Consider the following 26,441-nt stretch of genomic DNA (forward strand, 5'->3'; position numbering starts at 1 on the left):
AAAGCAGGAGGGTAGGGAAAGGGAGCGGTTGTTGAAAGAACTTCTGAGGGTGGACAGACAATACGCGGAGGCACCGGAGGAGGGACTGTACAGGGAAAGGCAAAGGCTACATGTAGAATTTGACTTGTTGACTACGGGTAATGCAGAGGCACAATGGAGGAAGGCACAAGGTGTACAGTACGATTATGGGGAGAAGGCGAGTAGGTTGTTGGCCCACCAACTGAGGAAAAGGGGAGCAGCGAGGGAGATAGGGGGGGTGAGAGATGAGGAGGGAGAGATGGAGCGGGGAGCGGAGAGAGTGAATGGAGTGTTCAAGGCATTTTATGAAAGATTATATGAAGCGCAGCCCCCGGACGGGAAGGAGAGAATGATGTGCTTTCTGGATCAGCTGGAATTTCCTAAGGTGGAGGAGCAGGAGAGAGTGGGGCTGGGAGCACAGATTGAGACAGAGGAAGTAGTGAAAGGGATTGGGAGCATGCAGGCGGGGAAGGCCCCGGGACCAGACGGATTCCCAGTTGAATTCTATAAGAAATATTTGGACTTGCTGGCCCCGCTACTGATGAGAACCTTTAATGAGGCGAGGGAAAGGGGGCAGCTGCCCCCGACTATGTCAGAGGCAACGATATCGCTCCTCCTAAAGAAGGAAAAAGACCCGTTGCAATGCGGGTCATACAGGCCCATTTCCCTCCTGAACGTGGATGCTAAGATTCTGGCCAAGGTAATGGCAATGAGGATAGAGGATTGTGTCCCGGGGGTGGTCCATGAGGACCAAACTGGGTTTGTGAAGGGGAGACAGCTAAATACAAATATACGGAGGCTGCTAGGGGTAATGATGATGTCCCCACCAGAGGGGGAAGCGGAGATAGTGGTGGCGATGGATGCCGAGAAAGCATTTGATAGAGTGGAGTGGGATTATTTGTGGGAGGTGTTGAGGAGATTTGGCTTTGGGGACGGGTATATCAGGTGGGTACAGTTGCTGTATAGGGCCCCGATGGCGAGCGTGATCACGAATGGACGGGGGTCTGACTATTTTCGGCTTCATAGAGGGACGAGGCAGGGATGTCCTCTGTCCCCGTTATTGTTTGCATTGGCGATTGAACCCCTGGCCATAGCACTGAGGGGTTCCAGGAAGTGGAGGGGAGTACTTAGGGGGGGAGAAGAACACTGGGTATCTCTGTATGCGGATGATTTGTTGTTATATGTGGCGGACCCGGCGGTGGGGATGCCAGAGATAATGCGGATACTTGGGGAGTTTGGGGATTTTTCAGGGTATAAACTGAACATGGGGAAAAGTGAGTTATTTGTGGTGCATCCGGGGAAGCAGAGCAGAGAGATAGAGGATTTACCTTTGAGGAAGGTAACAAGAGACTTCCGGTACCTGGGGATCCAGATAGCCAAGAATTGGGGTACATTACATAGGCTTAATTTAACACAGTTGGTGGAACAGATGGAGGAGGATTTCAAGAGATGGGACATGGTGTCCCTGTCATTGGCAGGTAGGGTGCAGGCGGTTAAAATGGTGGTCCTCCCGAGATTCCTTTTTGTGTTCCAGTGCCTCCCGGTGGTGATCACGAAGGCTTTTTTCAAAAGAATTGAGAAGAGCATTATGAGTTTTGTGTGGGCTGGGAAGACCCCGAGAGTGAGGCGGGGATTCTTGCAGCGTAGTAGGGACAGGGGGGGGCTGGCACTACCGTGCCGAAGTGAGTACTACTGGGCCGCCAATGTTTCAATGGTGTGTAAGTGGATGGGAGAAGGGGAGGGAGCGGCGTGGAAGAGATTGGAGAGGGCGTCCTGCAGGGAGACTAGCCTGCAAGCAATGGTGACGGCGCCGTTGCCGTTCTCACCAAAGAAATACACCACAAGCCCGGTGGTGGTGGCTACATTGAAAATTTGGGGGCAGTGGAGACGGCATAGGGGAGGGACGGGAGCTTCGGTGCAGTCCCCAATAAGAAACAATCATAGGTTCGTTCCGGGGAGAATGGATGGGGGATTTGGAGCATGGCAAAGAGCTGGGGTAGTACAACTAAGAGATCTATTTGTAAATGGGACGTTTGCGAGTCTGGGAGCGCTGACGGAGAAATATGGGTTGCCCCAAGGGAATGCATTTCGGTATATGCAATTGAGGGCTTTTGCGAGGCAATAGGTGAGGGAATTCCCGCAGCTCCCGACGCAGGAAGTGCAGGATAGAGTGATCTCAGAGACATGGGTGGGGGACGTTAAGGTGGCGGACATATACAGGGAGATTAGGGACGAGGGGGAGATCATGGTAGATAAGCTGAAAGGGAAATGGGAAGAAGAACTGGGGGAGGAGATTGAGGAGGGGCTGTGAGCTGATGCCCTACGTAGGGTAAACTCATCGTCCTCGTGTGCCAGGCTAAGCCTGATACAATTTAAGGTGCTACACAGGGCGCATATGACTGGAGCACGGTTTAGTAAATTTTTTGGGGTAGAGGATAGGTGTGCGAGATGCTCGAGAGGCCCAGCGAATCACACCCACATGTTCTGGTCATGCCCGGCACTACAGGGGTTCTGGGTGGGGGTGGCAAAGGTGCTTTCGAAGGTGGTGGGGGTCCGGGTCGAACCAAGCTGGGGGTTGGCTATATTTGGGGTTGCAGAAGAGCCGGGAGTGCAGGAGGCAAGAGAGGCTGACGTGTTGGCCTTTGCGTCCCTTGTAGCCCGGCGCAGGATATTGTTAATGTGGAAGGAAGCCAAACCCCCGGGTGTGGAGACCTGGATAAACGATATGGCAGGGTTTATAAAGTTAGAACGGATTAAGTTTGTGTTAAGGGATTTGGCTCAGGGGTTCACCAGGCGGTGGCAACCATTCGTCGACTACCTCACTGAAAGATAGAGTGAATGGAAAAGAAGTAGACAACAGCAGCAACCGAGGGGGGAGGGCGGGGGGGGAGGAACCGGACGGACTCTCAGGGATATTATTGTATATGTATAGGTATTTGGTATATGTAATTGTATATTGGATTGTTGGATTGTATTTTTGGAGAGTATTTATTTTGGACAAGGCAGTTGCCATTTAGTTTTGTTTTTTGTTTTTGTTTATATATTACTTATTTATTTGTTTAAAACTGGCCACGGTTATTTATATTGCTTTATTGTTGTGTAAAAGAAACACTACGTATTGTTATGTTTGGCCAAAAAACTTGAATAAAATATATATTTTTAAAAAGAATAGACAAGGCTAATGAGGTTGATATAATGTAATGGACTTTTCAAAGGCTTTTTACAGACTCCTGTTAAAGATCAAAGTGTGTGGGAGTCAAAGAGCAACTATCAGAATGGATAGCAAACTGGCTTGGAAGCAAAAAACAAGGGTTAAACCTTTTACTCAGGCTGGCTGACGTTGGGAAGTGCTGCTCCACAGGGATCACAATTGTGTACGTGAATGACCTGCACTTGGAAATTGGAAGTGCTACACAAAAATTTGCGCCAATACCAGATTGGAGCTGTAGTTAATACTGAGGATGACTGCGACAAAGTAAAAGAAAATGATAACAAACTCACAGAACGGGTGTTTATTTGGCAAATGCATTTCTGTGTTACATAAGTGTGTGGTGGCATAATTTGGTAAGAAGAATAGGGAGGGCACCCACTTCTTAGAAAACATGTATTTAAATGTGGTAGAGGTGCCAAGTGGTCAAGAGAAACTGATTCATAAATAATCAAAGTTGACAATGTAAGTTAACAAAATCATAAAGCATTGGGTTTGTTTCTAGAAAAATAGAATTCAAAACCAGAGAATGTGTGTTAAACTTGCCTAAAAGTTGGTTCCGTGTAGAGTTCTAGATCTCTAGATAAGCAACAAAGCGTAGGTGCACCAGAGATGTTTGAAATAGATTTATAAGGATAATCTCTCACAATTGAAGTGAGAGAACACCATCAGGAAAAGCCGAACAAACTGAGGTACTTTTCTCTAAAAAAGAGGAGACTGAAGGGTGACCTAATAAAGTCTTCAAAATTGTGGGGGCATTTGATAGTAGCGGAGCACTTAAACGTAAGATGATCACGAATAAATCCAAAAAGAATTCAGGAGGCACTTCTTTATTTAAGGGGTGGTAGGGATATGGAATTCACTGCAGTAATATTGGGGGGATATTTGCACTATTCATTGTTAGACAGATATTTCTAACACACTTGCCCAGTCAATGCCGGATCATGATTTCTAATCCTGTATTTTACCGGAAGTTGGAACGTTCAAGTACTGTATCCACCTTATCAGGCTCTCGCTTCACACCTTGTGCAATCTGAAAGATGCACCCGATCTGTAGAAGATCTGTAAAATCTGTAGATTAGAAAATATCCCACTTACATGCTGCTGCTGTTTTTGACATTGAAATTACCCGAGGAGGTGTTTGGCATTGCGAGGTAGATCTATATTTTTTTCTATGTTTCTATCAAAGGATATGGGGGAAAGCGGGATTAGGCTATCGAGTTGGATGATCAGCCATGATCATAATGAATGGCGAAGTGGGCTTGAAGGGCCGAATGGCTTCCTCTTGCTCCTATTTTTTCTTTTCTTTCTATGTTTCTATACAGTTATAAATTGAGAGAAAACTCCCAGTGTTACTTAACAACTAATTGACCTTAATTTCTATTTAGGCCTCTTTGGGAGTATCTGAGGAATGGCCTTAAAAGGACAGGTCAGGTTGGCAGCTAATATTACAAACATACTTCAAAACTCTTGACAACCCGAGAGCAAACCTGCACAGAGTCAGTTGCGCATGCATCACATAACAGAATACTGCATATTACAGGGAATAGCAGGTCGTGCATATACTGTATAAAAAAGCATGGTATATCGCAGGGACCATCAGGTCCTATCTATATCAATGCTGTATATATCGCAGGCAGTAACAGGTCTTGTGTATAATAAACAACATCCTGTGTATAATGAGGAATAAACGGTCCTGTGCATCTTATGAAGCACACTGTCAATCACAGGAAATAACTGGCCACGTGTATATTATGTAATACAATGCATATCATGGAAAATAGCAGCCTGTATTATAATGTACAGGGAACAGCAAACCCTGTGTTTATATATATTCTATAGCCTTCACTGCATGATGAGTGTGTTACCAGAGCCTGTGTACATTTTGTTGGACTCAGTTTAATGGTTTAATGCTGTTTTCCTACCAGATATATTTCTACGCTGTGTATGTGTTCCGTGCTGCAGGAATTCCCAATGAAAAGATCCAGTATGTCACGATTGGAACTGGATGCTGTGAGTTCATCGCTGCAGTAACAAGTGTATGTTTAATTCTCCTTTGCTTCACTGTGTAACAATTCCTCATGTTATTCGCTTATTAGTTTACTTGCCCATGATTATTTATTTTGCCCCAAATCCCATTTGTTTCCCACACAACTTCCAGCGAGCACAATGGCACTAGAGTAGAATCATCTCCCCACCTCCCATTTTGGCTTAGATCAGTCAATGGAGCAACTGAACTGTCCTCTTCGTTATAAATTGAAAGGGATAATGCAAAAGTTGAAGTGTGCTATACACAGGATAATGCATAGACTATCCACTATAATATTGGACATAATGTTTTCATGACATTATATTTGGTTAACTGCATTTTTGTCCAAGATTGGGGTAGTGGTCACGATGCATTAAGTGCACAAACTGGAGAGAGTTAAAGGATAAGATTGCCTTGTGTGATTGTCTTGAGCATTAGAAAACACATTTGCCACAAGGTGTCATGTACTGGTTAATAAACAGGCTGAAATGCTACATAATCGACTAATCAGATGATGCAAATTTTTAAATGTCTACTGTAATTTCCCCGCTGAATAGCAAGCTGTTCATTGTTACAAGTTATTTTTATAACAACTGGCGGATTCATTTTTCTTTGATTATTATGGAAACTGTGACAGATGATAGGTCTCTCAATTCAGTACGATTCATCCTTGAGACAGCAAAAATAAACATTATACACTCTGTGAATAATGTCAAAATATTTGAGGATGAAGCCAAGACAAAGACAGGAGTGGCAGACATTGTGCTAAACTTGCCCAATCACTGATGGGCAGCAAGCAACTAAACCAATAGAATTTCTTTAAAAAAAAATTTTTTAAATTAAGGTATTTGTATCTACATTAAACACAAACCAACTCAAGAGTAAGAACAAACAGAAACCTCATAACAAATGAATAACTACCCCCGGGACACAGTCCTCTATCCTTGTGGCCAGTATCTTAGCCAGCAGTTTGGCGTCCACATTCAGTAGAGAAATTGGCCTGTATGACCCGCATTGCTCCGGATCCTTCTCCCGTTTCAGGATCAATGAAATCGAGGCCTGCGACATTGTTGGGGGGAGGACTCCCTTCTCTCTTGCTTCATTAAATTTCCTCACCAGCAGTGGGCTCAATATCTCTGAAAACTTCTTATAGAATTCCACCGGGTAGCTGTCAGGCCCCGGGGCCTTGCCCGACTGCATGCCCACCAGCCCCTTGATTATTTCCTCCATCTCAATTGGGGCTCCCAGCCCTTCCACCAGATCCTCATCTACCCTCAGGAGCCTGAACTGATCCAAAAACTGCCTCATCCCCTCCACCCCAGCCGGGGGTTCCGACTCATATAATCTACTATAGAAGTCCTTTAACACCTCGTTCACCCCCGCTGGGTCCAGGACAGTATTCCCACCTCTACTCTTTACTTTACCTATCTCCCTGGCCGCCTCCCTTTTCCTGAGCTGGTGCGCCAGCATTCTGCTTGCCTTTTCCTCGTACGCATAAATCGCCCCCTTGCCTTCCTCAACTGTTCCACCGCTTTCCCTGTGGTCAACAGCCCAAACTCCGCCTGTAACCTCCGCCGCTCCCTCAGTAGCCCCGCGTCCGGGGCCTCCGAGTATCTCCTGTCCACCTGGAGTATCTCCTCCACTAATCTATCCCTCTCCGCCTTTTCTCTGTGGGCCCGAATCGAGATTAATTACCCTCTGATCACTGCCTTCAGAGCTCCCCAAACCGTCGCTGCAGAGACCTCCCCCATATCATTTGTTGCCAGGTAGTTCTGGATGGACTTGTTAACCCGCCCACAGATCGCTTCATCCGCTAGCAACCCCACATCCAGTCTCCACAGCGGGCATTGCCCTCTCTCCATACTAACCCATAGATCCACCCAATGCGGGGCACGATCCGACACTGCGATTGCCGAGTACTCAGTATCCACCACCTCCGGTATTAGCGCCCTGCTCAGAACAAAAAAGTCGATGCGAGAGTATACCTTGTGGACATGTGAGGAAAAAGAAAACTCCTTCACCCTTGGCCGTGCAAACCTCCATGGGTCTACTCCCCCCATCTGTTCCATAAACCCCTTCAATTCCTTTGCCGCAGCCGGCCTCCTCCCTGTCCTGGATTTTGACTGGTCCAATTCCGGATCAATGACTGTGTTAAAGTCTCCTCCCATGATCAGGTTATGTGACTCTAAGTCTGGGATCTTACCTAAAACCTGCCTCATAAATTCCACATCGTCCCAGTTTGGAGCATATATGTTCACGAGTACCACCCGCATGCCCTCCAGCTTCCCACTCACCATTATGTACCTACCCCCCTTGTCTGACACGATTCCCCCTGCTTCGAATGCCACTCGTTTGTTGATCAAGATCGCTACCCCCCTGGTCTTTGAGTCACTCTCTGCCTTCTGCCAGTCAGTCAATCCTCTATCCATGCCAGGATCTTACCCCTAACACCATGGGCTCTTAACTTATTTAACAGTCTCCTATGCGGCACCTTGTCAAAGGCCTTCTGGAAATCTAAATAAATCACGTCCACTGGTTCTCCTTTGTCTAACTTCCTTGTTACCTCCTCAAAGAACTCTGACAGATTTGTCAGACATGACCTCCCTTTGACAAAGCTGTTTTGACTCAGCCCTATTTTACCATGCACTTCCAAGTGCTTTGCAATCTCATCTTTAACAACGGATTCTAAAATCTTACCAATGACCGAAGTCAGGCTAACCGGCCTATAATTTCCTGTCTTCTGCCTCCCACCCTTCTTAAACAGTGGTGTTACATTAGCCACTTTCCAGTCCTCTGGGACCCTTCCTGCCTCCAATGATTCCGGAAAGATCACCACCAATGCCTCCACAATTTCCTCAGCTAACTCTTTTAGAACCCTGGGGTGTAGTTCATCTGGTCCAGGTGACTTATCCACCTTCAGACCTTTCAGTTTCCCCAGAACCTTCTCCTTAGTGATGGTCACTGCACTCACATCTGCCCCCTGATTCTCCTGGAGCTCTGACATCCCAGTGGTGTCTTCCACCGTGAAAACTGATGCAAAGTAACTATTCAGTTTGTCTGCCATTTTTTTGTTTCCTATTATTACTTCTCCAGCCACGTTTTCCAGTAGTCCAATGCCTATTTTGCCTCTCTCTTACCTTTTATACATTGAAAGAAACTCTTCCTATCTTCTTTTATCTTACTAGCTAACTTGCACTCATATTTCATCTTCTCTCCCCTTATTGTTTTTTTAGTTGTCCTCTGCTCGCTTTTAAATGATTCCAAATCCTCTGGCTTCCCACTAATCCTTGCCACTTTGTATGCTTTTTCTTCTGCTTTTATGCTGTCCTTGACTTCCCTCGTCAACCATGGATGCCTTGTCCTGCCCTTAACATGTGTCCTCTTCCTTGGGATGAATTTCTGCTGTGCCTCCCGAATAACCCCCAAAAACTCCTGCCATTGCTGTTCCACTGTCTTCCCTGCTAGTCTCCTTTTCCAATCAACTTTGGCCAGCTCCTCCCTCATGTCTTCATAGTTACCCTTATTTAATTGTAATACCGTTACATCTGACTCCAGCTTCTCCCTCTCAAACTACAAGGTAAATTCTATCATGTGGTCACTGCTCCCGAAGGGTTCCTTCACCATAAGATCCCTAATCAAGTCTGCCTCATTACACATCACCATATCCAGAATTGCCTATTCCCTAGTGGGCTCTACGACAAGCTGCTTCAAAAAACCATCTCTTAAACATTCCACAAATTCCTTTTCTTGGGATCCACTACCAACCTGATTTTCCCAGTCCACGTGCATATTGAAGTTGTCCATGATTATTCTGATATTGCTGTTTTTACATGCTTTCTCTATCTCCTAATTTATTTTCTGCGCCACATCCTGACTACTGCTAGGGGGCCTATACATAACTCCCATAAGGGTCTTTTTACCTTTGCGATTCCTCAACTCTACCCACAGAGATTCTATGCCTTCTGATTCTATATAGCTCCTTGCAATCGGTTTAACTTCATTGCTTACTAACAATGCAACACCCCCCCTTTGCCCATCTGCCTGTCCTTTTGGTAGGACACATATCCTTGGATATTTAGACCCCAGCCCTGATCCCCTTGCAGCCACGTTTCTGTGATGCCCACAACATCATACCGGCCAATTTCAATGTGCGCAACAAGCTCATTTACCTTGAATATTGCATCCATTTCTGGTCACACGGAAATAATATTCAAGCACTGGAGGTAGTGTAACAACAATTGCTTGCCTTTAGAAAGCAGAGAAGAGACTTATGTTCTTCTCTACCTCCAAAAATGCCCTCTGATGTCAGAGCCCAAGAACCAAATTGTACTGTCATTTAATATAATTGGAAGTTCAGATTATTTACTAATAAACCTGGTTATTATAAAAACCACAGATGTGTGAATCATAAGTATATTCATTGTGCCAGACTTGCACAATTATTTATTGCAATAGTAACCACTCAGAAATCTGTTAATTAGGACTATTATCACAAAATTCTTCTTTACACCACATTCAATATGTTAAATCCGCTTCCAGAGAGAGTATGGAGCCAAAAACCCTGGAATTGTTGAGGAAGTAATTGGATTTTACTTGGAATGGCATGCCTGGATAGCTGATTCAAGGATGGGTTGGATGGCTTCCTTCACCTTTAATTATGTGATCTTGTATTGTAGTACTGTGATTGGTGGTGAATGCATTGCTATACTGTGCCAGGCCAAGTTATCAATGCATTACGATACTGTGCCAGGCCAAGTTGTGAAATGATCACTATACTGTGCCAGGCCAAGTTGTGAAATGATCACTATACTGTGCCAGGCCAAGTTGTGAAATGATTACTATACTGTGCCAGGCCAAGTTGTGAAATGATTACTATACTGTGCCAGCCCAGAATGTGAATGCATTAGTATACTGTGCCAGCCCAGGATGTGAATGCATTACTATACTGTTCCAGGTTAGGTTATAAAGGCATTACTGACTTCCGGTGGTGGCCATAGAACGAGTGGTCGCACACAGGACAGCTCTGGCTCGAAGGCGTAGAAGTGAGCTCTTTTCACTTCAAAACTGGAGAATTTTGACGGGAAAGTATAGTTGAAGGTGCGGAAGAGAAGGTCCCTCCGAGAGTGGAATGTTGCTGGTTATCAGACCCAGCAGAAGAAGGTGAAAGACCTGGCCAAGGAACTGGAAGAGACCTGTGGCGCAGCAGCAAGTGGAAAGATGGCGGAGATGGAAGGTTTGTGGCAGGTTGGAAAACCCCAGATGGAGCAGTAGATGCCGTTTATTAGAGAGGAGTTTCAGCGACAAAGAAAGGAAATGTACGAAGACCAATCGAAGGAACGGTTGCTCCCTGAAAAGCTCGATGGAGAAGTGTTTGGCGGCACAGAGGTCCGGATCGGGGAATGGAGAGGGTGATGTCTGGCCACAGTGGTGGCGGAATTGGAGGCAGAGATGGGGCTTCTAAAGGACCTTTGCCAGTCATTAAGGGCAAAGGTGGAAGAGCAGGAGAACAGGTCTAGAAGGCAGAACCTGCGTATCGTCGGCAGGTGTGGAAGGCACGAGTGCCATGAGATATGTCTCGAGGATGCTGGCAGGGCTGGTGGTGGAGGGGGTGCTGGACAATGTCCCAGAGGGGAACAAGGTCCAATATGCCAGGACATTGGAGCTGAGCTGGCAAAATAGCACGCTGGGTTCAACAGAGTCAAGGTGGCTCTCTATCCACTAGGTTTGGGGTGCTGTACCCGGCGAAACTGTGGGTGACTTTCAAAGGCCGAGAGTACTATTTTGAAACCCCAGAGGAGGCCAATGATTTATTAAAGAACATAAACCGGAGGAGAATTGAACTTTAATGGGAGCTGGAGGAGTTGACACAATGGAGTTCGGAAGACACAGGTAGTGTGGGGGTTGGAGGGTGGGGGGGGGTTCTTTCTACTCAGGTGGGGGGGATTTCATTGTGATGACTATTTGTTAAGGAGGTAATAAAGGGGCAACTTCCCTTACCCCCACCCCTGCCACATGTGGTGGTTTTATTTTTTGGAAGGGGCGACCTGTGGTTTTGGATGTGTCTTTGTTTGCGTGGGGGAGTGGGAGATCCAAGGGGAGCTGTTTACACAGATCAAGGAGGAAAGCGTGGGGAGGGTTGGAGGGATAAATAGGAGGAGCCTTCGGGCAGGAGCTACCACGCTGGCAGGTAATGCTGATGAACGGAAATGAGGTGGGGGAGATGGCTGCAAGGGATGGCTGAGGGGGGAGGGAGGGGAGGGGGGGAAGAGATGCGATGTGGCAGGGTTGGAGGAAAAGTGTGGTCATGGGCGGAGAAGGGGGCCATCTTGGATGGGCCCGGTATAGGGTGAAATTAAAGCGGACAGAATTGGTCGTGGAGGGTGGTGGACAGTAGACTGGAGTGGAGGAGCAGGACTCCGGTAAGGCTCATAACATGGGATACGCGGGGGCTAAACGGGCCGGTGAAGAGCTCTCGCATCTTTGCACACTGCTATGGGCCAGGAATTAGAGAACCCCAAAGTGTATCATGGAGTTCACCTGACCCACAACTTTTAATAGATTGTGGTATGGGAAACACAAGGCCCACTCTACAGGTGTGGTACAGCAGAAATGGAAAAGTATTTTTTAAAGGCAAAAACAATGTTTATTCTATGAACTCAAGTTAACCTTTTTAAAACATACAGTGAACATCTTAGCAACCATCAATTCAAATACAACCCCCAAAGAATACAACACTAAGTAATCCTTTAAGGTTTCCTTTTAACATCCATAAGACTTAAAACATCTTTTACCAGAAGCACATCAGGTTAAAGTTGCTACTGTTATTAGTTTTAAATCACCAGGATCGATTTACATTCTTTAGATTACAGAGAGCGATTCATACACCTTCTGGCTGTGACTGCAGCTATCCAGCTCTGAAAACGAAACTAAAACACACCCTGCAGCCTGCTTAAAAACAAAAGTAAAAAGCTGACAGACAGCCCAGCTCCACCCACTCTCTGACATCACTGCAGTAGTAAACACCCATTTCTTAAAGGTACTCTTACTACAGATATTTATATACTCACCCATTTATAAACACCCATTTCTTAAAGGTACTCTCATATGACAACACCTAAAGAGTCTAAATGTGGGGATTGTCTTTCTGCAGGAGACGCACCTCCCCGTGAGGGATCAAGTTAGGCTGAGAAAGGGATGGGTGGGTCAGGTATTTCACTCTGGGTTTGACTCAAAGTCACGTAGGGTGGCTATTTTGCTGAGTAAAAAGATGGGGTTTGTGAGTGCCAGGCCAGGTTGTAAATGCATTACTATACTATGCCAGGCCAGGTTGTGAATGGATTACTATACTGTGCCAGGCCAGGTTATAAGTGCATTACTATACTGTGCCAGGCCAGGTTGTGAATGCATTACTATACTGTGCCAGGCCAGGTTGTGAATGGATTACTATACAGTGCCAGGCCAGGTTGTAAATGGATTACTATACTGTGCCAGGCTAGGTTGTCAATGCATTACTACACTGTGCCAAGTTAGGCTGTGCATGAATTACTACACTGGTTCAGGCAAGACCTGATATTGACTCTATTATTGCACTGGTCTCGATAGGGCCAAGCTGGAAATACGTTACTGCACTGGTCCAGGTTAGACAAGGCTGTGAACAAATTACCATACTCTACTAACCTAAAGCGAAAATTCTGGAAAATCTCAGCAGGTCTGGCAGCATCTGTGAGGAGAGAAAAGAGCTAAAGTTTCGAGTCCACATGACCCTTTGTCAAAGCTCTACTCTACTAGGTCAGCCAGAGAATTGGTTACTACACTACTATACTGAACCATGCCGGTGTGTAGACTGATACTAATCTTGAAGAATAATATGACCTGGTTTTTCAACCTATTCAAAGCTTATACATGAATACTCTAATATGTGGTAAGACAATACCAAACTGCAGATTACAGTGAGCTTCAAATCAGGGCCCAGTTGCATTATTAGAGTGTGTTTATTCCAGATTCTACACTTTGCTATTGTCTGGTCAGTGTAGGTGTTTGGGCAGATTTTCAGTGTACCTTGCCGGACTTGGGAAAGTTTATTGCCTTCATTGGGATAGGGAGGTGTGAGCAATCAACGTTCTAACAGTGATTTTTCTCCATCAGAACCTGTTGATTGACCGGATTGGGCGCAGAGTACTGCTCATGGGAGGTTATATTTTGATGGTTGTTTGTGGAATATTGTTCACCATCTCATTGACTCTCCAGGTGAGTCGCAGACTCTTTCTCAGTGTTAAAAGAAAGTTGGAATATGTCTATTTTCAGAATGTAATTCCGAATTTCAGTAAAACGTATATTTGGGTGTTGTTTAGGGTGGGCCTATTGTAAATTCTGTGTCTCCATTAAAGTGAACAGAATGGGAAGAATCTGCTGAAATGGAGATGGTATCAAACTGCTCAAATTTCTTGGGACCCCCAGTAGATTTAAGTTTTTCAGGGTGGCACGGTAGCACAGTGATTAGCACTGTTGCTTCACAGCGCCAGGGTCCCAGGTTCGATTCCCGGCTTGGGTCACTGTCTGTGCGGGGTCTGCATGTTCTAACCGTGTCTGCGTGGGTATCCTACGGGCGCTCCAGTTTCCTCCCACAAGTCCCGAAAGACATGCTGTTAGGTGATTTGGATATTCTGAATTCTCCCTCCGTGTACCTGAATATGGCGACTAGGGGCTTTTCACAGTAAGTTCATTGCAGTGTTAATGCAAGCCCACTTATGACAATAATAAAGATTATTATTAATATTGTTAGTAAATTACTGGAATGATGTTGAAACAAATGTGTACGTTTTTTTGTCCCACCTCAGCATAAAACTCCCTGGTGTCTCGTACCACATTTTGCACATCTCAACCTGGGTTGATTTTCAAATTGATGGAGTGATGACCAGTGTCAAATCTTTTCAAATGACTATTCACTGGCAGAGAAGCTTTCTACTGGCAAGGAAGCCCACTGAGTTCCTCTTATCTCCACCAATGGTTGGCTAGCAATAAACCTGAATATTTAACCTGTGAAGTGAGAGAGTAAATAAACATATGCGGGAAGTATTTCATATTGAAAGCTGCTCATGCTGTTTGAGGAGACAATTTGATGTCATCTGAAACAGTTGTGGTCTGTTTTAGTGATCGCACTGAATAAACTCCACTGGTACCCGTTTAATGACATTGGGTCTCAGTTACCTATCCTTACTTAGTCAAGCTTTTCATTCCAGTTACAAACACTTTTGGTCTTGGTAGCTCATATTTCCTAAGCCTTTGAACATGTTGTCGCCTCTCCTCTTTCTCTTAATGGATAAGGGGGCCCATTGCAATGTATCCATGTTTGCTTGTAAGACTAAGCTAGATGGGAAAGTAAGCTGTGAGCAGGCTGCAAAGAACATAGTTAGTTTATGTGAGTGGGCATGCATGTGACAGATAGGATATAAATATAAAGGTAACCAGTTCGGAGGAAAAATAGAAAAGCAGAATATTTGTTTGAAAGATGGGTATTCTAACGAGCCTGGGTGACCATGTACACAAATCACAGTAGGTCAATGAGCAATTAGAAAATTAAATGGTTGGTTTACTTTTATTGCAAACGATTGGAGTATAAGGAGGAATAAGGAAGTCATAGTGCAATTATATAAAGCACTTGGTGAAACCACACCTTGAGTATTATATACATTTTGGGTCTCCCTACCTTAGGAATGAAAATGCGCCTGAGAGGGAGTGCAACAAAGGTTCACTAGATTGATTCCAAAGATGGAAGCATTTTTCTAGGTGAGATTGAGTAAACTAGGTGTAGAGTTTATAAGAATGAGAGGTAATCACATTGAAACATATCAAATTCTGAAGGGGCTTAACGGGGTAGATACTAGGAGAGTGTTTCTTCAACCGGAGGGAACAAAAACTAGGATTCACAACCTCCGAATAGAGGGTCAATTATTTAAGGACAGAGATGAGTAGAAATTTCTTCACTTAGAGGACTTTGAATGTTTGGAATTCTTTACCCCAGAGGGCTGTGGATGATCAGTATTCAAGACTGAGATTGATAAATGTTTGCATACTTGGGTATCAGCAGATGGGAATAATGTGGAACGGTCATGTTGAAGTAGAAGATCGGTCATGATCTTCTTGGAGAGTAGAGCAGCCTTGCAGTGCCGAATGACCTGCTGCAGCTCATATTCCTCACGTTCATATGTAACTCCATGTTTGAGCACTTCCAGTTCGGCTTCATCTCTTATCACAGACTGAGTGGCCCTAATCAAAGTTACAAATTACACTCTCCATAATTATACCCGTGGCACATTTTCTCTCTCCTCTTCCTGGTCCTCTCTGTAGCCTTTGACATGGTTAATGACACCATCCTTCTCCAACACCTCTCCTTCACTGTCCAGCAAGTACGCTGTCATTGCTCAGATCAACCCTGTTACCTCTCTTGCAGCCAGACCTTTTTCAGCAATGGCTATTGTTACTGCCAACATTGTCACCAACATCCCCTCTGAATTTACCACCAGAGTCCCCAAAGTATCTATTCTTTGTCTCTTCCCCTTCCTCTACATGCTGTCTCTTAACCATTTCACTCAAGGAGATCTATCTCTCGCTCTCCACTCCCTTCGACTAGCACCAGTAGTCTGAAAAAATAGAGTTGGGTGAGCATCTGTTTCCTCCAATTAAGCACTGAGGAGGTTGAAACTATCAACATTGATCTACACAATGAAATTTCCTGAAAATTTTGACTTGTCCCTTGTCTTCTCTTCCTTGATTACCCGCCTTCCTTTCCCATTCCCACTTTCTACTCTTCTTGGTTTAGCACAGTGGGCTAAACAGCTGGCTTGTAATGCAGAACAAGGACAGCAGCGCGGGTTCAATTCCTGTACTGGCCTCCCCGAACAGGTGCCGGAATGTGGCGACTAGGAGCTTTTCACAGTAACTTCATTGAAGCCTACTTGTGACAATAAGCGATTATTATTATTATTATTATTATTATTATTAACTGAGCCTTGTTCACCTTTTGTAAACCAGTCAAAGTTACATCTTCTACTCCCAGAAAAGTGTTAACAATTGCCTAAGTAATTTTGCACTCTACCACTTTAAAATCTCACAATATCTTTCCTGGGTTCAGTGTTCTCGCACCCATCACCTCAAAATCCACCGACTCCACACCAATCAAGGAATTTTCTTTTAAGTCCCAGACGGACCCCCAATTTTGTTGTGGTATGGCAGGTGGTGAGTGCCAGGCTGTCTCAAAGCCACTTAAACCAGTCACACCCACACAAGCTTGTTTCCTAGTATATGACAATGATATTGCAATTTTCTTTACACAGAACATTGCTTCCCATTTCATACATCGTACCAAAATTCAAACACTCATCACTCCTATCCTTAATGTTCTACATTAACTCTCAATCCTTGGATGCCTCCAGTTGAAATTCTGATACATCATGGCCTTGTCATTCCCTCTTCACGTCACCGTTGGTGGTTGTGCCTTCAGCTCTGTGGCTCTGGAATTCTCTTAAACCTTTCTTCGTTTAAGACCTTTTTAAAAACCTGCTTTTGACTTGACTTTGGCCACCTTCTTTATCCCAGTTCATTTTTGTCTGATTGCACCTCAAATGTCTTTGGATGCTTTTCTGCATTAAAGGAACTATATAAATGCAAGTTTCTGTTTTACTGCCAGCAGTGATGAAAGGGCACACAAAGCATTCATGTCATATTCCTGTAAATGATTTTTAAAGATGTTACCACCATATGTGGGTGTCGCTGGCTAAGCCAGCATTTACTTCCACCCCCAATTGACCTTGAGAAGGTAGTGGTGAGCCGTAGCCGTGAACCGTTGTAGTCTATGTGGTGTAGGTACATCCATAGTGCTGTTACAAAGAGTGTTCCAGGATTTTTATCCAGCGACAGGGAAGGGACGGCGATACAGTTCCAAGTCAGGATGGTGTACGGCTTGGAGGGGAACATGAAAGAGGTGGTGTTCCCATGCATCTGATGGCCATGCTCTTCTAGGTGGTAGAGGCTGGGGGGTTGGAAGTTGCTGTCGAAGGAGCCTTGGTGAGTTGCAGCATCTTGTAGATAGTACACACTGCTGCTAATGCGCATCGGTGGTGGAGGGAGTGAATGTTGAAGATGGTGGACAGGGTGTCAATCAAGTGGGTTGCTTTATCCTGGATAGTTTCGTGCCTCTTGAGTGTTGTTCCAGGCAAGTGAATTGTTCCTTGTAGATGGTGGACAGGCTTTGGGGAGCTAGGCGATGAATTACTCTTAGGATATTGACAGTGGGGGAATTCAGCGATGGTAATGTCATTAAATTTCAGGGGAAATGGTTGGATTCTCTCTTGTTGGAGATGGTCATTGCCTGGCACTTGTGTGGCATGAAGGTTACTTGCCACTTATCAGCCCAAGCCTGAATGTTGTCCAGATCTTGTTGCATATAGGCAAGGACAGCTTCAGTATCTAAGTGCTGCAAATGGTGCTGAACATTGTGATATCATCCTTGAACATCCCCACATCTGACCTTACGATAGAGGGAAGGTCATTGATGAAGCAACTGAAAATGTTTGTGCCTAGGACATTGATTGATTTGATTTATTGTCACATGTACCAAAGTACAGTGAAAAGTATTTTTCTGCGGCCGAGGAACATACACAGTACGTATATAGTAGACACAAGAATAATCAACAGAGAGCATTGACAAATGGTACATCGACAAAACAGTGATTGGTTACAGTGCGGAACAAGGGGCAAAACAAAGCAAATACATGAGCAAGAGCAGCATAGGGCGTCGTGATAGTGTTCTTACAGGGAACACATCACCCTCAGGAATACCTGCTGTGATGTCCTGGGACTAAGATGATTGGCCTCCCAACAACCACAGTGATCTTTCTTTGTTCCAGGTATGAATCCAACCAATGGAGAGTGCAATGATATCTAGTATATCATCTTTGTATCCATGAATGATCATGTAGAATAGTGTGAAATTACAGCATCAAGCCACTAGATGTAGTAAGAGCACATCTCATTAACATACATAGATTAACATAGAATTTACAGTGCAGAAGGAGGCCACTCGGCCCATCGAGACCGCACCGGCTCTTGGAAAGAGCACCCTACCCAAGGTCAACACCTCCACCCGATCCCCATAACCCAGTAACCCCACCCAACACTAAGGGCAATTTTGGACACTAAGGGCAATTTATCATGGCCAATCCACCTAACCACATCTTTGGACTGTGGGAGGAAACCGGAGCACCCGGAGGAAACCCACACACACATGGGGAGGATGTGCAGACTCCGCATGTGCCACACGGTTGTCCATGTGATCTTGGCGTTGAGTTAGTAGAGCAGGGACAGTCGTGTTTTTCAGTAGCTCTGTGTATTGTAATTATTTAATCTAATACTTAGCCTTTTCAGCATACTTAAGAATTCACAATTAATTGTGTGGTGTAAATAAACTAGCTTTGATTTAGTACAAAATCTGCATGTTCTTTGCAGCAACACTACAACCTTAATAATATTAATTTAAACAACCAAAGAATATCACATGTGATGACCATCCAGTTGGTGTATCAACTTCTACCATATCATCTGATTCCAATTTAAATAGTTTTTTACTCAACCTCATAGTATTTCTTTTGCATTTTCTTCTGTTGTTGTATCTTGTTACACATGGTTGCATTTGTTGCTTTGTCTTTCTCAGGTGCCTTCGGAAGTGTGGTCCTTAAGGATCTGTTAATCAACAGTTGGGTTGGTAATGATCCATGACTAAGTGGTGTTAGCTTTATATGCCAATAGTGCTAAAAATGGATCTGAACGAGATTCCATCGCTTTCCTTAATAGACTCTTCACAATCTGGACACCTTTTTCGGCCTTCCCGTTTGATTGCGGGTAGTGCGGACTAGAGGTTGTGTGCTAGAAATCGTATGCTCTCGCAAATTCCGACCATTCAGAGCTATCGAAACACAGACCATTATCCGTCATCACGGTTTCAGGAATTCCGTGACAAGCAAAAATTTCCTTTGTGTTCTTTATTACGCACGCTGCACTCGAACGTGCAAGTTTGATCACCTCTGGATAGTTGGAATAGTAATCTATCACTAGCAAATACTCTTTGCGTGTAAATAGAACAAGTCGGTTCCTACTTTCTTCCAAGGATGATTCATTTGTTCGCTTGGCGTCATTGGCGGATTCTGCTATTAGTTCTGGAATTGCTGACATTTTGGCACACTTTTCAACAGTCTCTTGTATGTTCTGGTTAATCCCAGGCCAGTACACTGATTTCCAAGCTCATCTCTTGCACTTCTCAATGCCTAAATGGCCCTCATGAATCTTCTCTAAGATCATGGGTTGCAACGCTTTTGGTATTACTATTCTGTTGGTTCTGAGAACGAACCCAGCAGCATAACTAAGCTCCTCTCTTACGTTCCAGTAGCTATAATGCAATCCTCTCGGCCATCCTTCACTTAGGTACTGGATCACCTTCTGTAGAGTTGCATCCTTCTGTGTCTCTGAACGTATTAATCTTAACTTCTCATCCGAAACTGGTAATGTTTCCATGATCAAGTCAACTTGCTCCTGTATGACTTCCATGATGTCTGATTGCTCTTCATTCTCTGCTGCTCTGGATAAAGCATCGGCAATGACTATGTATTTTCCTGGTACATACGTCAAGTTGAAGTCGTACTGCTGCCGACGCATCAGCATCCTCTGGATCCGAGGAGACATCTCATTAAGGTTTTTAAAAATTATTGCGACCAAAGGTCTGTGGTATGTTTCCACCGTGAAAGTTGGTAGTCCAAATACATAATTATGGAACTTATCTAGTCCTGTTACTAACCCAAGACACTCCTTCTCGACCTGGGCATACCGTGTCTCCGTTGCAGTCATCGTACGCGATGTGTAAACTATGGGTCTCCATATTGCATCTTCGTCCAGTTGCAGCAACACTGCTCCCAGGCCATTCTTGCTCGCATCAGTCGATATTTTTGTCTGCCTCTCCGGGTGAAGAAAATGACAATACGGTTGTTGTGGTTTAAACGTTTGTTAAATCTTCCCACCCTTTGGTATGGTTCTCAGCCCATTCAAATGGAACCGTCTTCTTTATTACATTTCTTAGGTTTGTCGCCCTGGATGCCAAGTTACTTATAAACTTTCCTATGAAGTTCACCATGTCTAATAACCATAAGACTGCTTTCTTATCTCTAAGTTGAGGCATGTTCACAATGGCTTTAACTTTCTCGGGATCCGTCTGGACTCCCTTGGCTGAAAGTCTGTCTCCCAGGAACGTTATCTCTTTAATTGCTATCTGGCATTTTCTTTGTTCAGTTTTAATCCAAACTGCTTTATCTTATTCATTACCTTTCATAGCCTTTCATTGTGTTCTTCCATTGTAGATGCCCATTTGACAATGTCAACACGTACACTTTGATTCCTAGTAGGTTTTCGACAATGTGCTCCATCGCCCTGTGGAATACTTCGGACGCTGATATTCTGCCAAATGGCATTTGTAGGAAACCACATCAACCAAATGGAGCATTAAATGGGCAGAGCCTCGTGCTTTCTTGGTCTTGTTTTAATTGCCAGAATCCTTGCAATGCATCAAGCTTGCTGAAGATTGTAGCATTCGCTATCTTACTGGTGATCGCTTTTCGGTATTGGGTAATGCTCCCGTTTAATGTTCATATTTAAATCTTTGGCATCCATACAGATGCGCAATTCTCCATTCTTCTTCTTGACACACACCATCGAACTAACCCATTCTGTTGGTTCCTCGACTCGCTCGATCACTCCCAGTTTCTGCATCCTCTCCAGTTCAAATTTTAATCGTTCTCTCAATGGCGCCGGAACTCTTGGCGGGTGAATCACAGGACTAGCATTTTCCTTTAATTGTATTTTAGACTCGATTATGGCAGTACACCGATTCCGGGGAAATACTTCTGGGAATTTGGCGGTTATGGCTTCCAATGTCGAGCACTGGTTATCTTTCATGCACTCAGCAGTGTGTATTAACTGTAATTTTTCACACGCACTTTCGATTGTGACCATGGAGTGATTGGTCACATAAAGGGCTGCTCCTGCTTAAAGTCACAGAAAAGAGCTCTTTTTACACAGAACCAGGTGGAATTTTGATGAAAAGGCGTAGGTGAATGCTCAAGGAGTAGTTTACTCCTGGAATGGTATGTCTTCTGATCACCAGAACCGGCAGAAAACAGTGAGAGGCTTGGCTGGAAAGTTGAAACAGTCTTGTGCTTCACAGATAGTCGCTTCCAGCATGCAGGCGGGGGAGGGGCAAGCTGGAAAGCCCCAGATACAGGAACTGATGACTTTTATCAAGGAGGAATTCCCTAAACAGTGGAAAGTAATGTGCGAGGATCATGCAAAGGCCATTGCAGAAGCTGTGGCACCCCTGGAAAGTACTCTGGATCAGGTGGAGAGGTGTTTGGAGGTGCAGGGGTCACAGATTCGGGAGATTGAAGGAGTGATCTTGGACCAAAGCGATCTTGTAGTGGCTCTGGAGGTGGAGGTGGGGCTCCCAGGAGAACTTTGTAAAACGTTGAGGGCAAAGGTGGAGGAGCAGAAGAATACCTCGAGAAGACAGAACCTGCGAATAGTGGGCCTGCCTGAAGGGGTGGAAGGTGTGAGTGCCATGAGGTACGTCACGAGGATGCTGGCGGGGCTGGTGGCAGAAGGGGTGCTGGATAAGGCACCTGAAGTGGACCGAGCGCATAGGTCTCTGAGGCAGAAGCCTAGAGCTGGGGAGCCGCCTCGGGCGGTGATTGTGAGACTCCATAAATTTGTGGAGAAAGAGAAAATTCTATGGTGGGCCAGGGAGAAGCGGAGCTGCGACTGGGAGGGAAATAACGTCTGAATTTATTAGGACATCGGAGCCGAGTTGACAAAACGGCGGACAGGTTTCAACAAGGCCAAGGCGGTGCTGTACCGGCGGCAGATCAGGTTTGGGGTGCTCTACCCGGTGAAATTCTAGGTAGCGTTCAGAGACTGGGATTATTATTTTCAGACTCCAGAAGCGGCCGAAGACTTCATTAAGGAGCATAAACTGGGGGAGAACTGGGACAATGCTTGGGAACCGGGGTGCTGGCACTATGTAATGGTCGGGAGCATGTTTGAAGTGGGTGTAGGGATTGGGGGATTTTCGCCTTTTTTTGTGGGGGGTGGTTTCTGTTCAATGTTGAGATTGTAAGGAGTTGTAGGGGTGAAAAGTTTGTGGGGATGGATGTTCCCATCCCCCTCCTGTTTTATGGGACTGTTTGTGCTTAACATTTGTTTGTTTGCTTTTGGAGAAGGCTGCCTGGAGTTCAGGAGAAGTACTAGTTTGGGTGGGGGAGGGTAAAGCCAATAAGATGCCTTCTTCCTTGAGCTAAGGTGTGGGGGTGGAAAGGAAGAGGGAATGGGAGGTAAGGTTGGTAACGTGGAACGTCCGGGGACTGAATGGGCCGGTTAAAAGGTCGCAAGTGTTCGCACAGCTCAGAAGCTTCAAAGCGGGGGTTGTCTTTCTGCAGGAGACGCACCTCCTTTTGAAGTGCCAGGTTAGGTTAAGGAAGGGATGGGTCGGGCAGGTTTTTCACTCGGGGTTTGATTTGAAATCGAGGGCTGTGGCGATTTTAATGAGCAAAAAAATGGGATTCGTGAGTGCGAAGGAGGTGAGAGACTCATGTGATTGTGAGTGGGGTATTGGAAGGGGCACCGGTAGTGTTGGTAAAAGTGTATGACCCAAATTGGGATGATGTGGGTTTTATGAGGGGGTTGCTGGCAGCAATCCCGGATTTGGCCACGCACCAGTTGATCATGGGAGGAGATTTTAACTGTGTCCTGGAGCCGAGGGTGGATAGACCGAGCCCCAGGTCGATGGGTAGAGTACGAATGGCAAGGGAGCTGTGGGGGGGGGGGTGGTTATGGAGAGGATGGGTATGGTGGACCCATGGCGTTTTCAGAACCCAGGGGGAAGCGTATTCCTTCTTTTCACACGTCTATAAGGTGTATTTGAGGATTGATTACTTTGTAGTGAGTCGGTAGATTTTGGTTGGGGTGGAGGGGCAGAGTATGCGGGAATAGTTATCTCGGACCATGCACCCCACTGGCTGCAGATTCGGTTTAGAACGGGACGAGAGCAGAGGCCGGTTTAGAACGGGACGAGAGCAGAGGCCGGGGTGGAGGTTTGACTCGGGGTTGTTGGCGGATGGAGGTTTTTGTGATCAGGTGCGGTTGCCGATTAGGGATTATGTGGAGTTGAATCAGAATGGGGAGGTGTCGGCGGGCATTTTTTGGAAAGCACAGAAGGCAGTGGTTCGGGCAGAAATTATTTTGTTTATGGTTCGTGCGAATAAGGAAAGGAGGGCGGAACATGACCGTCTAGTGAGCGAGATAGTGGAGGTGGACAGGGAATATTCAAGGGTGCCCACCATGGAGGGATTGGCGAGGAGGAAAAAGCTGCAGGGGCAATTTGACAGGCTGACAACGGGGAGGGTGGTAGGGCAACTGCGTAGGGCAAGAGGGGTGCAATACGAGTATGGGGAGAAGGCGAGCCGCATGCTGGGGCACCAGCTGCGGAGGCAGGCTGCGTCCAGGGAAATATTGAAGATCCGGGCTGGGGATGTGGTGTCAGAGCTAGGGAAGATAAATGAGGCATTTAGAGAGTATTACCAGGGACTTCATGAGGCAGACCCAGGAGGAGAGGAGGAGGACATGGGGCAGTTTCTGGACGAGCTGGAATTTCCCCAGGTGGAGGAAACAAAGAGGCAGGCGTTGGAGGAGCCTCTGGGGCTGAGGGAGATGCTGGATAGCATCAGGGGTATGAAGTCAGGGAAAGCCCATGGGCTGGATGGATACCTGGCGGAATTTTATAAGGAAGTTGCGGCGGACCTGGCACCACATCTGTTGGGGACGTTTAATGAAGCACTGGAGAAGGGGGAGTTGCCAGAGATGACGATGCAGGCAGTAATCACACTAATCCCCAAAAAAGGGAAGGATCCGATGGAATGTGGGTCGTATAGACCCAGATCACAATTGAACACGGATATGAGTATTGGCTAAGTTGTTGGCGGGGTGGATGGAGGACTGTGTCCCGGGGATGGTTGCAGAAGATCAAACAGGCTTCGTGAAGGGCAGGCAGCTCGCGAGTAATATAAGATGGCTGTTGAATGTGGTGATGAATTCGTCGAGGGCTTTGGTACCGGAGGTGGTGGTGTTCATGGACGCGGAGAAAGCATTTGATCGGGTGGAGTGGCGGTACTTGTTCGAAGTTTTGGGAGATTTGGGCTGAGATTTGTGGCATGAGTGCGGTTGCTGTATGTGGCACCAAGGGCGTGGGTGAGGACGAATGATATGAGCTCACGAAGCTTTGACTTACACAGGGGCACGAGGCAGGGGTGCCCGCTGTCGCCGCTGCTGTTTGCGCTGGCCATAGAGCCATTGGCGATGGCTCTTAGGGGGTCGGCAGAGTGGCAGGGGATAATGAGGGGACAGAGGGAGCATCGGGTGTCACTCTATGCCGCTGACCTCTTGCTCTATGTTTCGGATCCTTGGAGTGTATGGGAAGGATTATGGCCCTGTTGGGAGGTTTGGAGGGTTATCGGGGTACAAGCTGAATGTAGGGAAAAGCAAGGTATTCCCGGTGAATGAGCTGGCACAGCGGGCTAATTTAGGGGGGGGATGCCATTTACGGTAGCGAGGGATAGGTTGGGGATTCGGGTAGCGAGGGAATGGACGGGGCTCGATAAGTCGAACTTAATGAAGCTGGTGGAGGAGGCCAGGGAGGATCTTAAGAGGTGGGATACACTGCACTTAACGTTGGCGGGGAGGGTCCAAGTGGTGAAAATGAATATTCTGCCGAGGTTCTTGTTTATCTTTCAGGCTCTCCCGATCTTTATACCAAAGGACATTTTTCGGAAAGTGGACACAATCATCTCTGACTTTGTATGGGCGGGGAAGGTGCCGAGGGTGGGGAGGACCCTGCTACAGAGGCAGAGGCAGCAGGGGGGGTTGGAGTTGCCGAACTTGCTTCATTATTATTGGGCGGCGAATGCGGACAAGGTGCGGCGGTGGTGGGAAGGAAAAGGGGTAGAGTGGGTTAGGAATCTTAGGGGTCTAGTTTGAGGGCTATGGTGACGGCAGCATTGCCAATGGCTCCGAGTATGTATTCAGGAAGCCCAGTGGTGCAATCCACGGTGAAGAAATGGAATCAGCTGAGGACGCATTTTAGGGTGGAAGGGATGTCGGTGCTAACGCCGCTGTGCGAGAATCATGCGTTTGCGCCGGGGGAGATGGATAGTGTATACAGGAGGCGGAGAGAAGTGGAGCTGGTCAAGGTGAGGGCATTTAAAAGTTTATTGGATAAACATATGGATGATAATGGCATAGTGTAGGTTAGATGGCTTTTGTTTCGGTGCAACATCGTGGGCCGAAGGGCCTGTACTGCGCTGTATTGTTCTATGTTCTATGTTCTAAGGTGAGGGATTTGTATTTGGAGGAAGGGTTTGCCAGCCTGGAGGAGCTCAGGGAGATGGTAGAGCTGCCGAGGGGTAGTGAGTTCAGGTATCTACAGGTTAGGGACTTTGCACACAAGGTCTGGAAGGGGTTCCCTAGATTGCCGGGGTACACCTTGCTGGAATGGCTGCTGCTTCCGGATGTGGAGGGGGAGGGAAGAATTGGGGATATATATCAGTGGCTGGGGGAGCAGGGAGGCGAGCGGGTGGTGAAGATAAAGGAGAAATGGGAAGCGGAGTTGGGAATGGAGATCAATTGGGGAGTATGGAGTGAGGCATTGCAAAGGGTAAACGGGACCTCCTCCAAGGATGAGCCTGATACAGTTTACAATGGTGCACAGGGTGCATATATCTCAGGCGAGAATGAGTGGGTTCTTTCAGGGGGTAGCAGATGAGTGAGAGGTGTGGGCGGGGGCCAATGAATCATGTGCACATGTTTTGGGGTTGTGAAAAATTGGGAAGATTCTGGGCGGGAGTGTTTGCGGTCTTAGCCAGGATAGTGGAGGAGGAGATGGACCCGGACCCTTTGGTGGTGATATTTGGGGTTTCAGAGAAGCCGGAGCACATGGAGAGGAGGAAGGCCGATGTCATGGCCTTCGCCTCTCTGATTGCATGGCGACAAATTTTGCTGGAGTGGCGGTCGGCATCGCCACCAGGGGTAGCAGCATGGTCGGGT

General features: G+C 46.2%; 1 protein-coding gene across 3 annotated transcripts in view; it reads left to right on the forward strand.

Moving 5' to 3' along the window:
- The window catches only part of LOC140409278 (solute carrier family 2, facilitated glucose transporter member 11-like), a 187,103-nt gene that overhangs the window by 143,729 nt on the left and 16,933 nt on the right, over positions 1-26,441 (forward strand). For all 3 annotated transcript variants that reach the window (XM_072497667.1, XM_072497651.1, XM_072497658.1), the window contains 2 exons: positions 5,155-5,265; positions 13,401-13,502. In XM_072497667.1, coding sequence (XP_072353768.1) covers positions 5,155-5,265; positions 13,401-13,502 — 213 coding nt within the window. The remainder of the gene's footprint in view (positions 1-5,154; positions 5,266-13,400; positions 13,503-26,441) is intronic.

This window comes from Scyliorhinus torazame, chromosome 1 (genome assembly GCF_047496885.1).
Source record: "Scyliorhinus torazame isolate Kashiwa2021f chromosome 1, sScyTor2.1, whole genome shotgun sequence".
Lineage (NCBI taxonomy): Eukaryota > Metazoa > Chordata > Chondrichthyes > Carcharhiniformes > Scyliorhinidae > Scyliorhinus > Scyliorhinus torazame.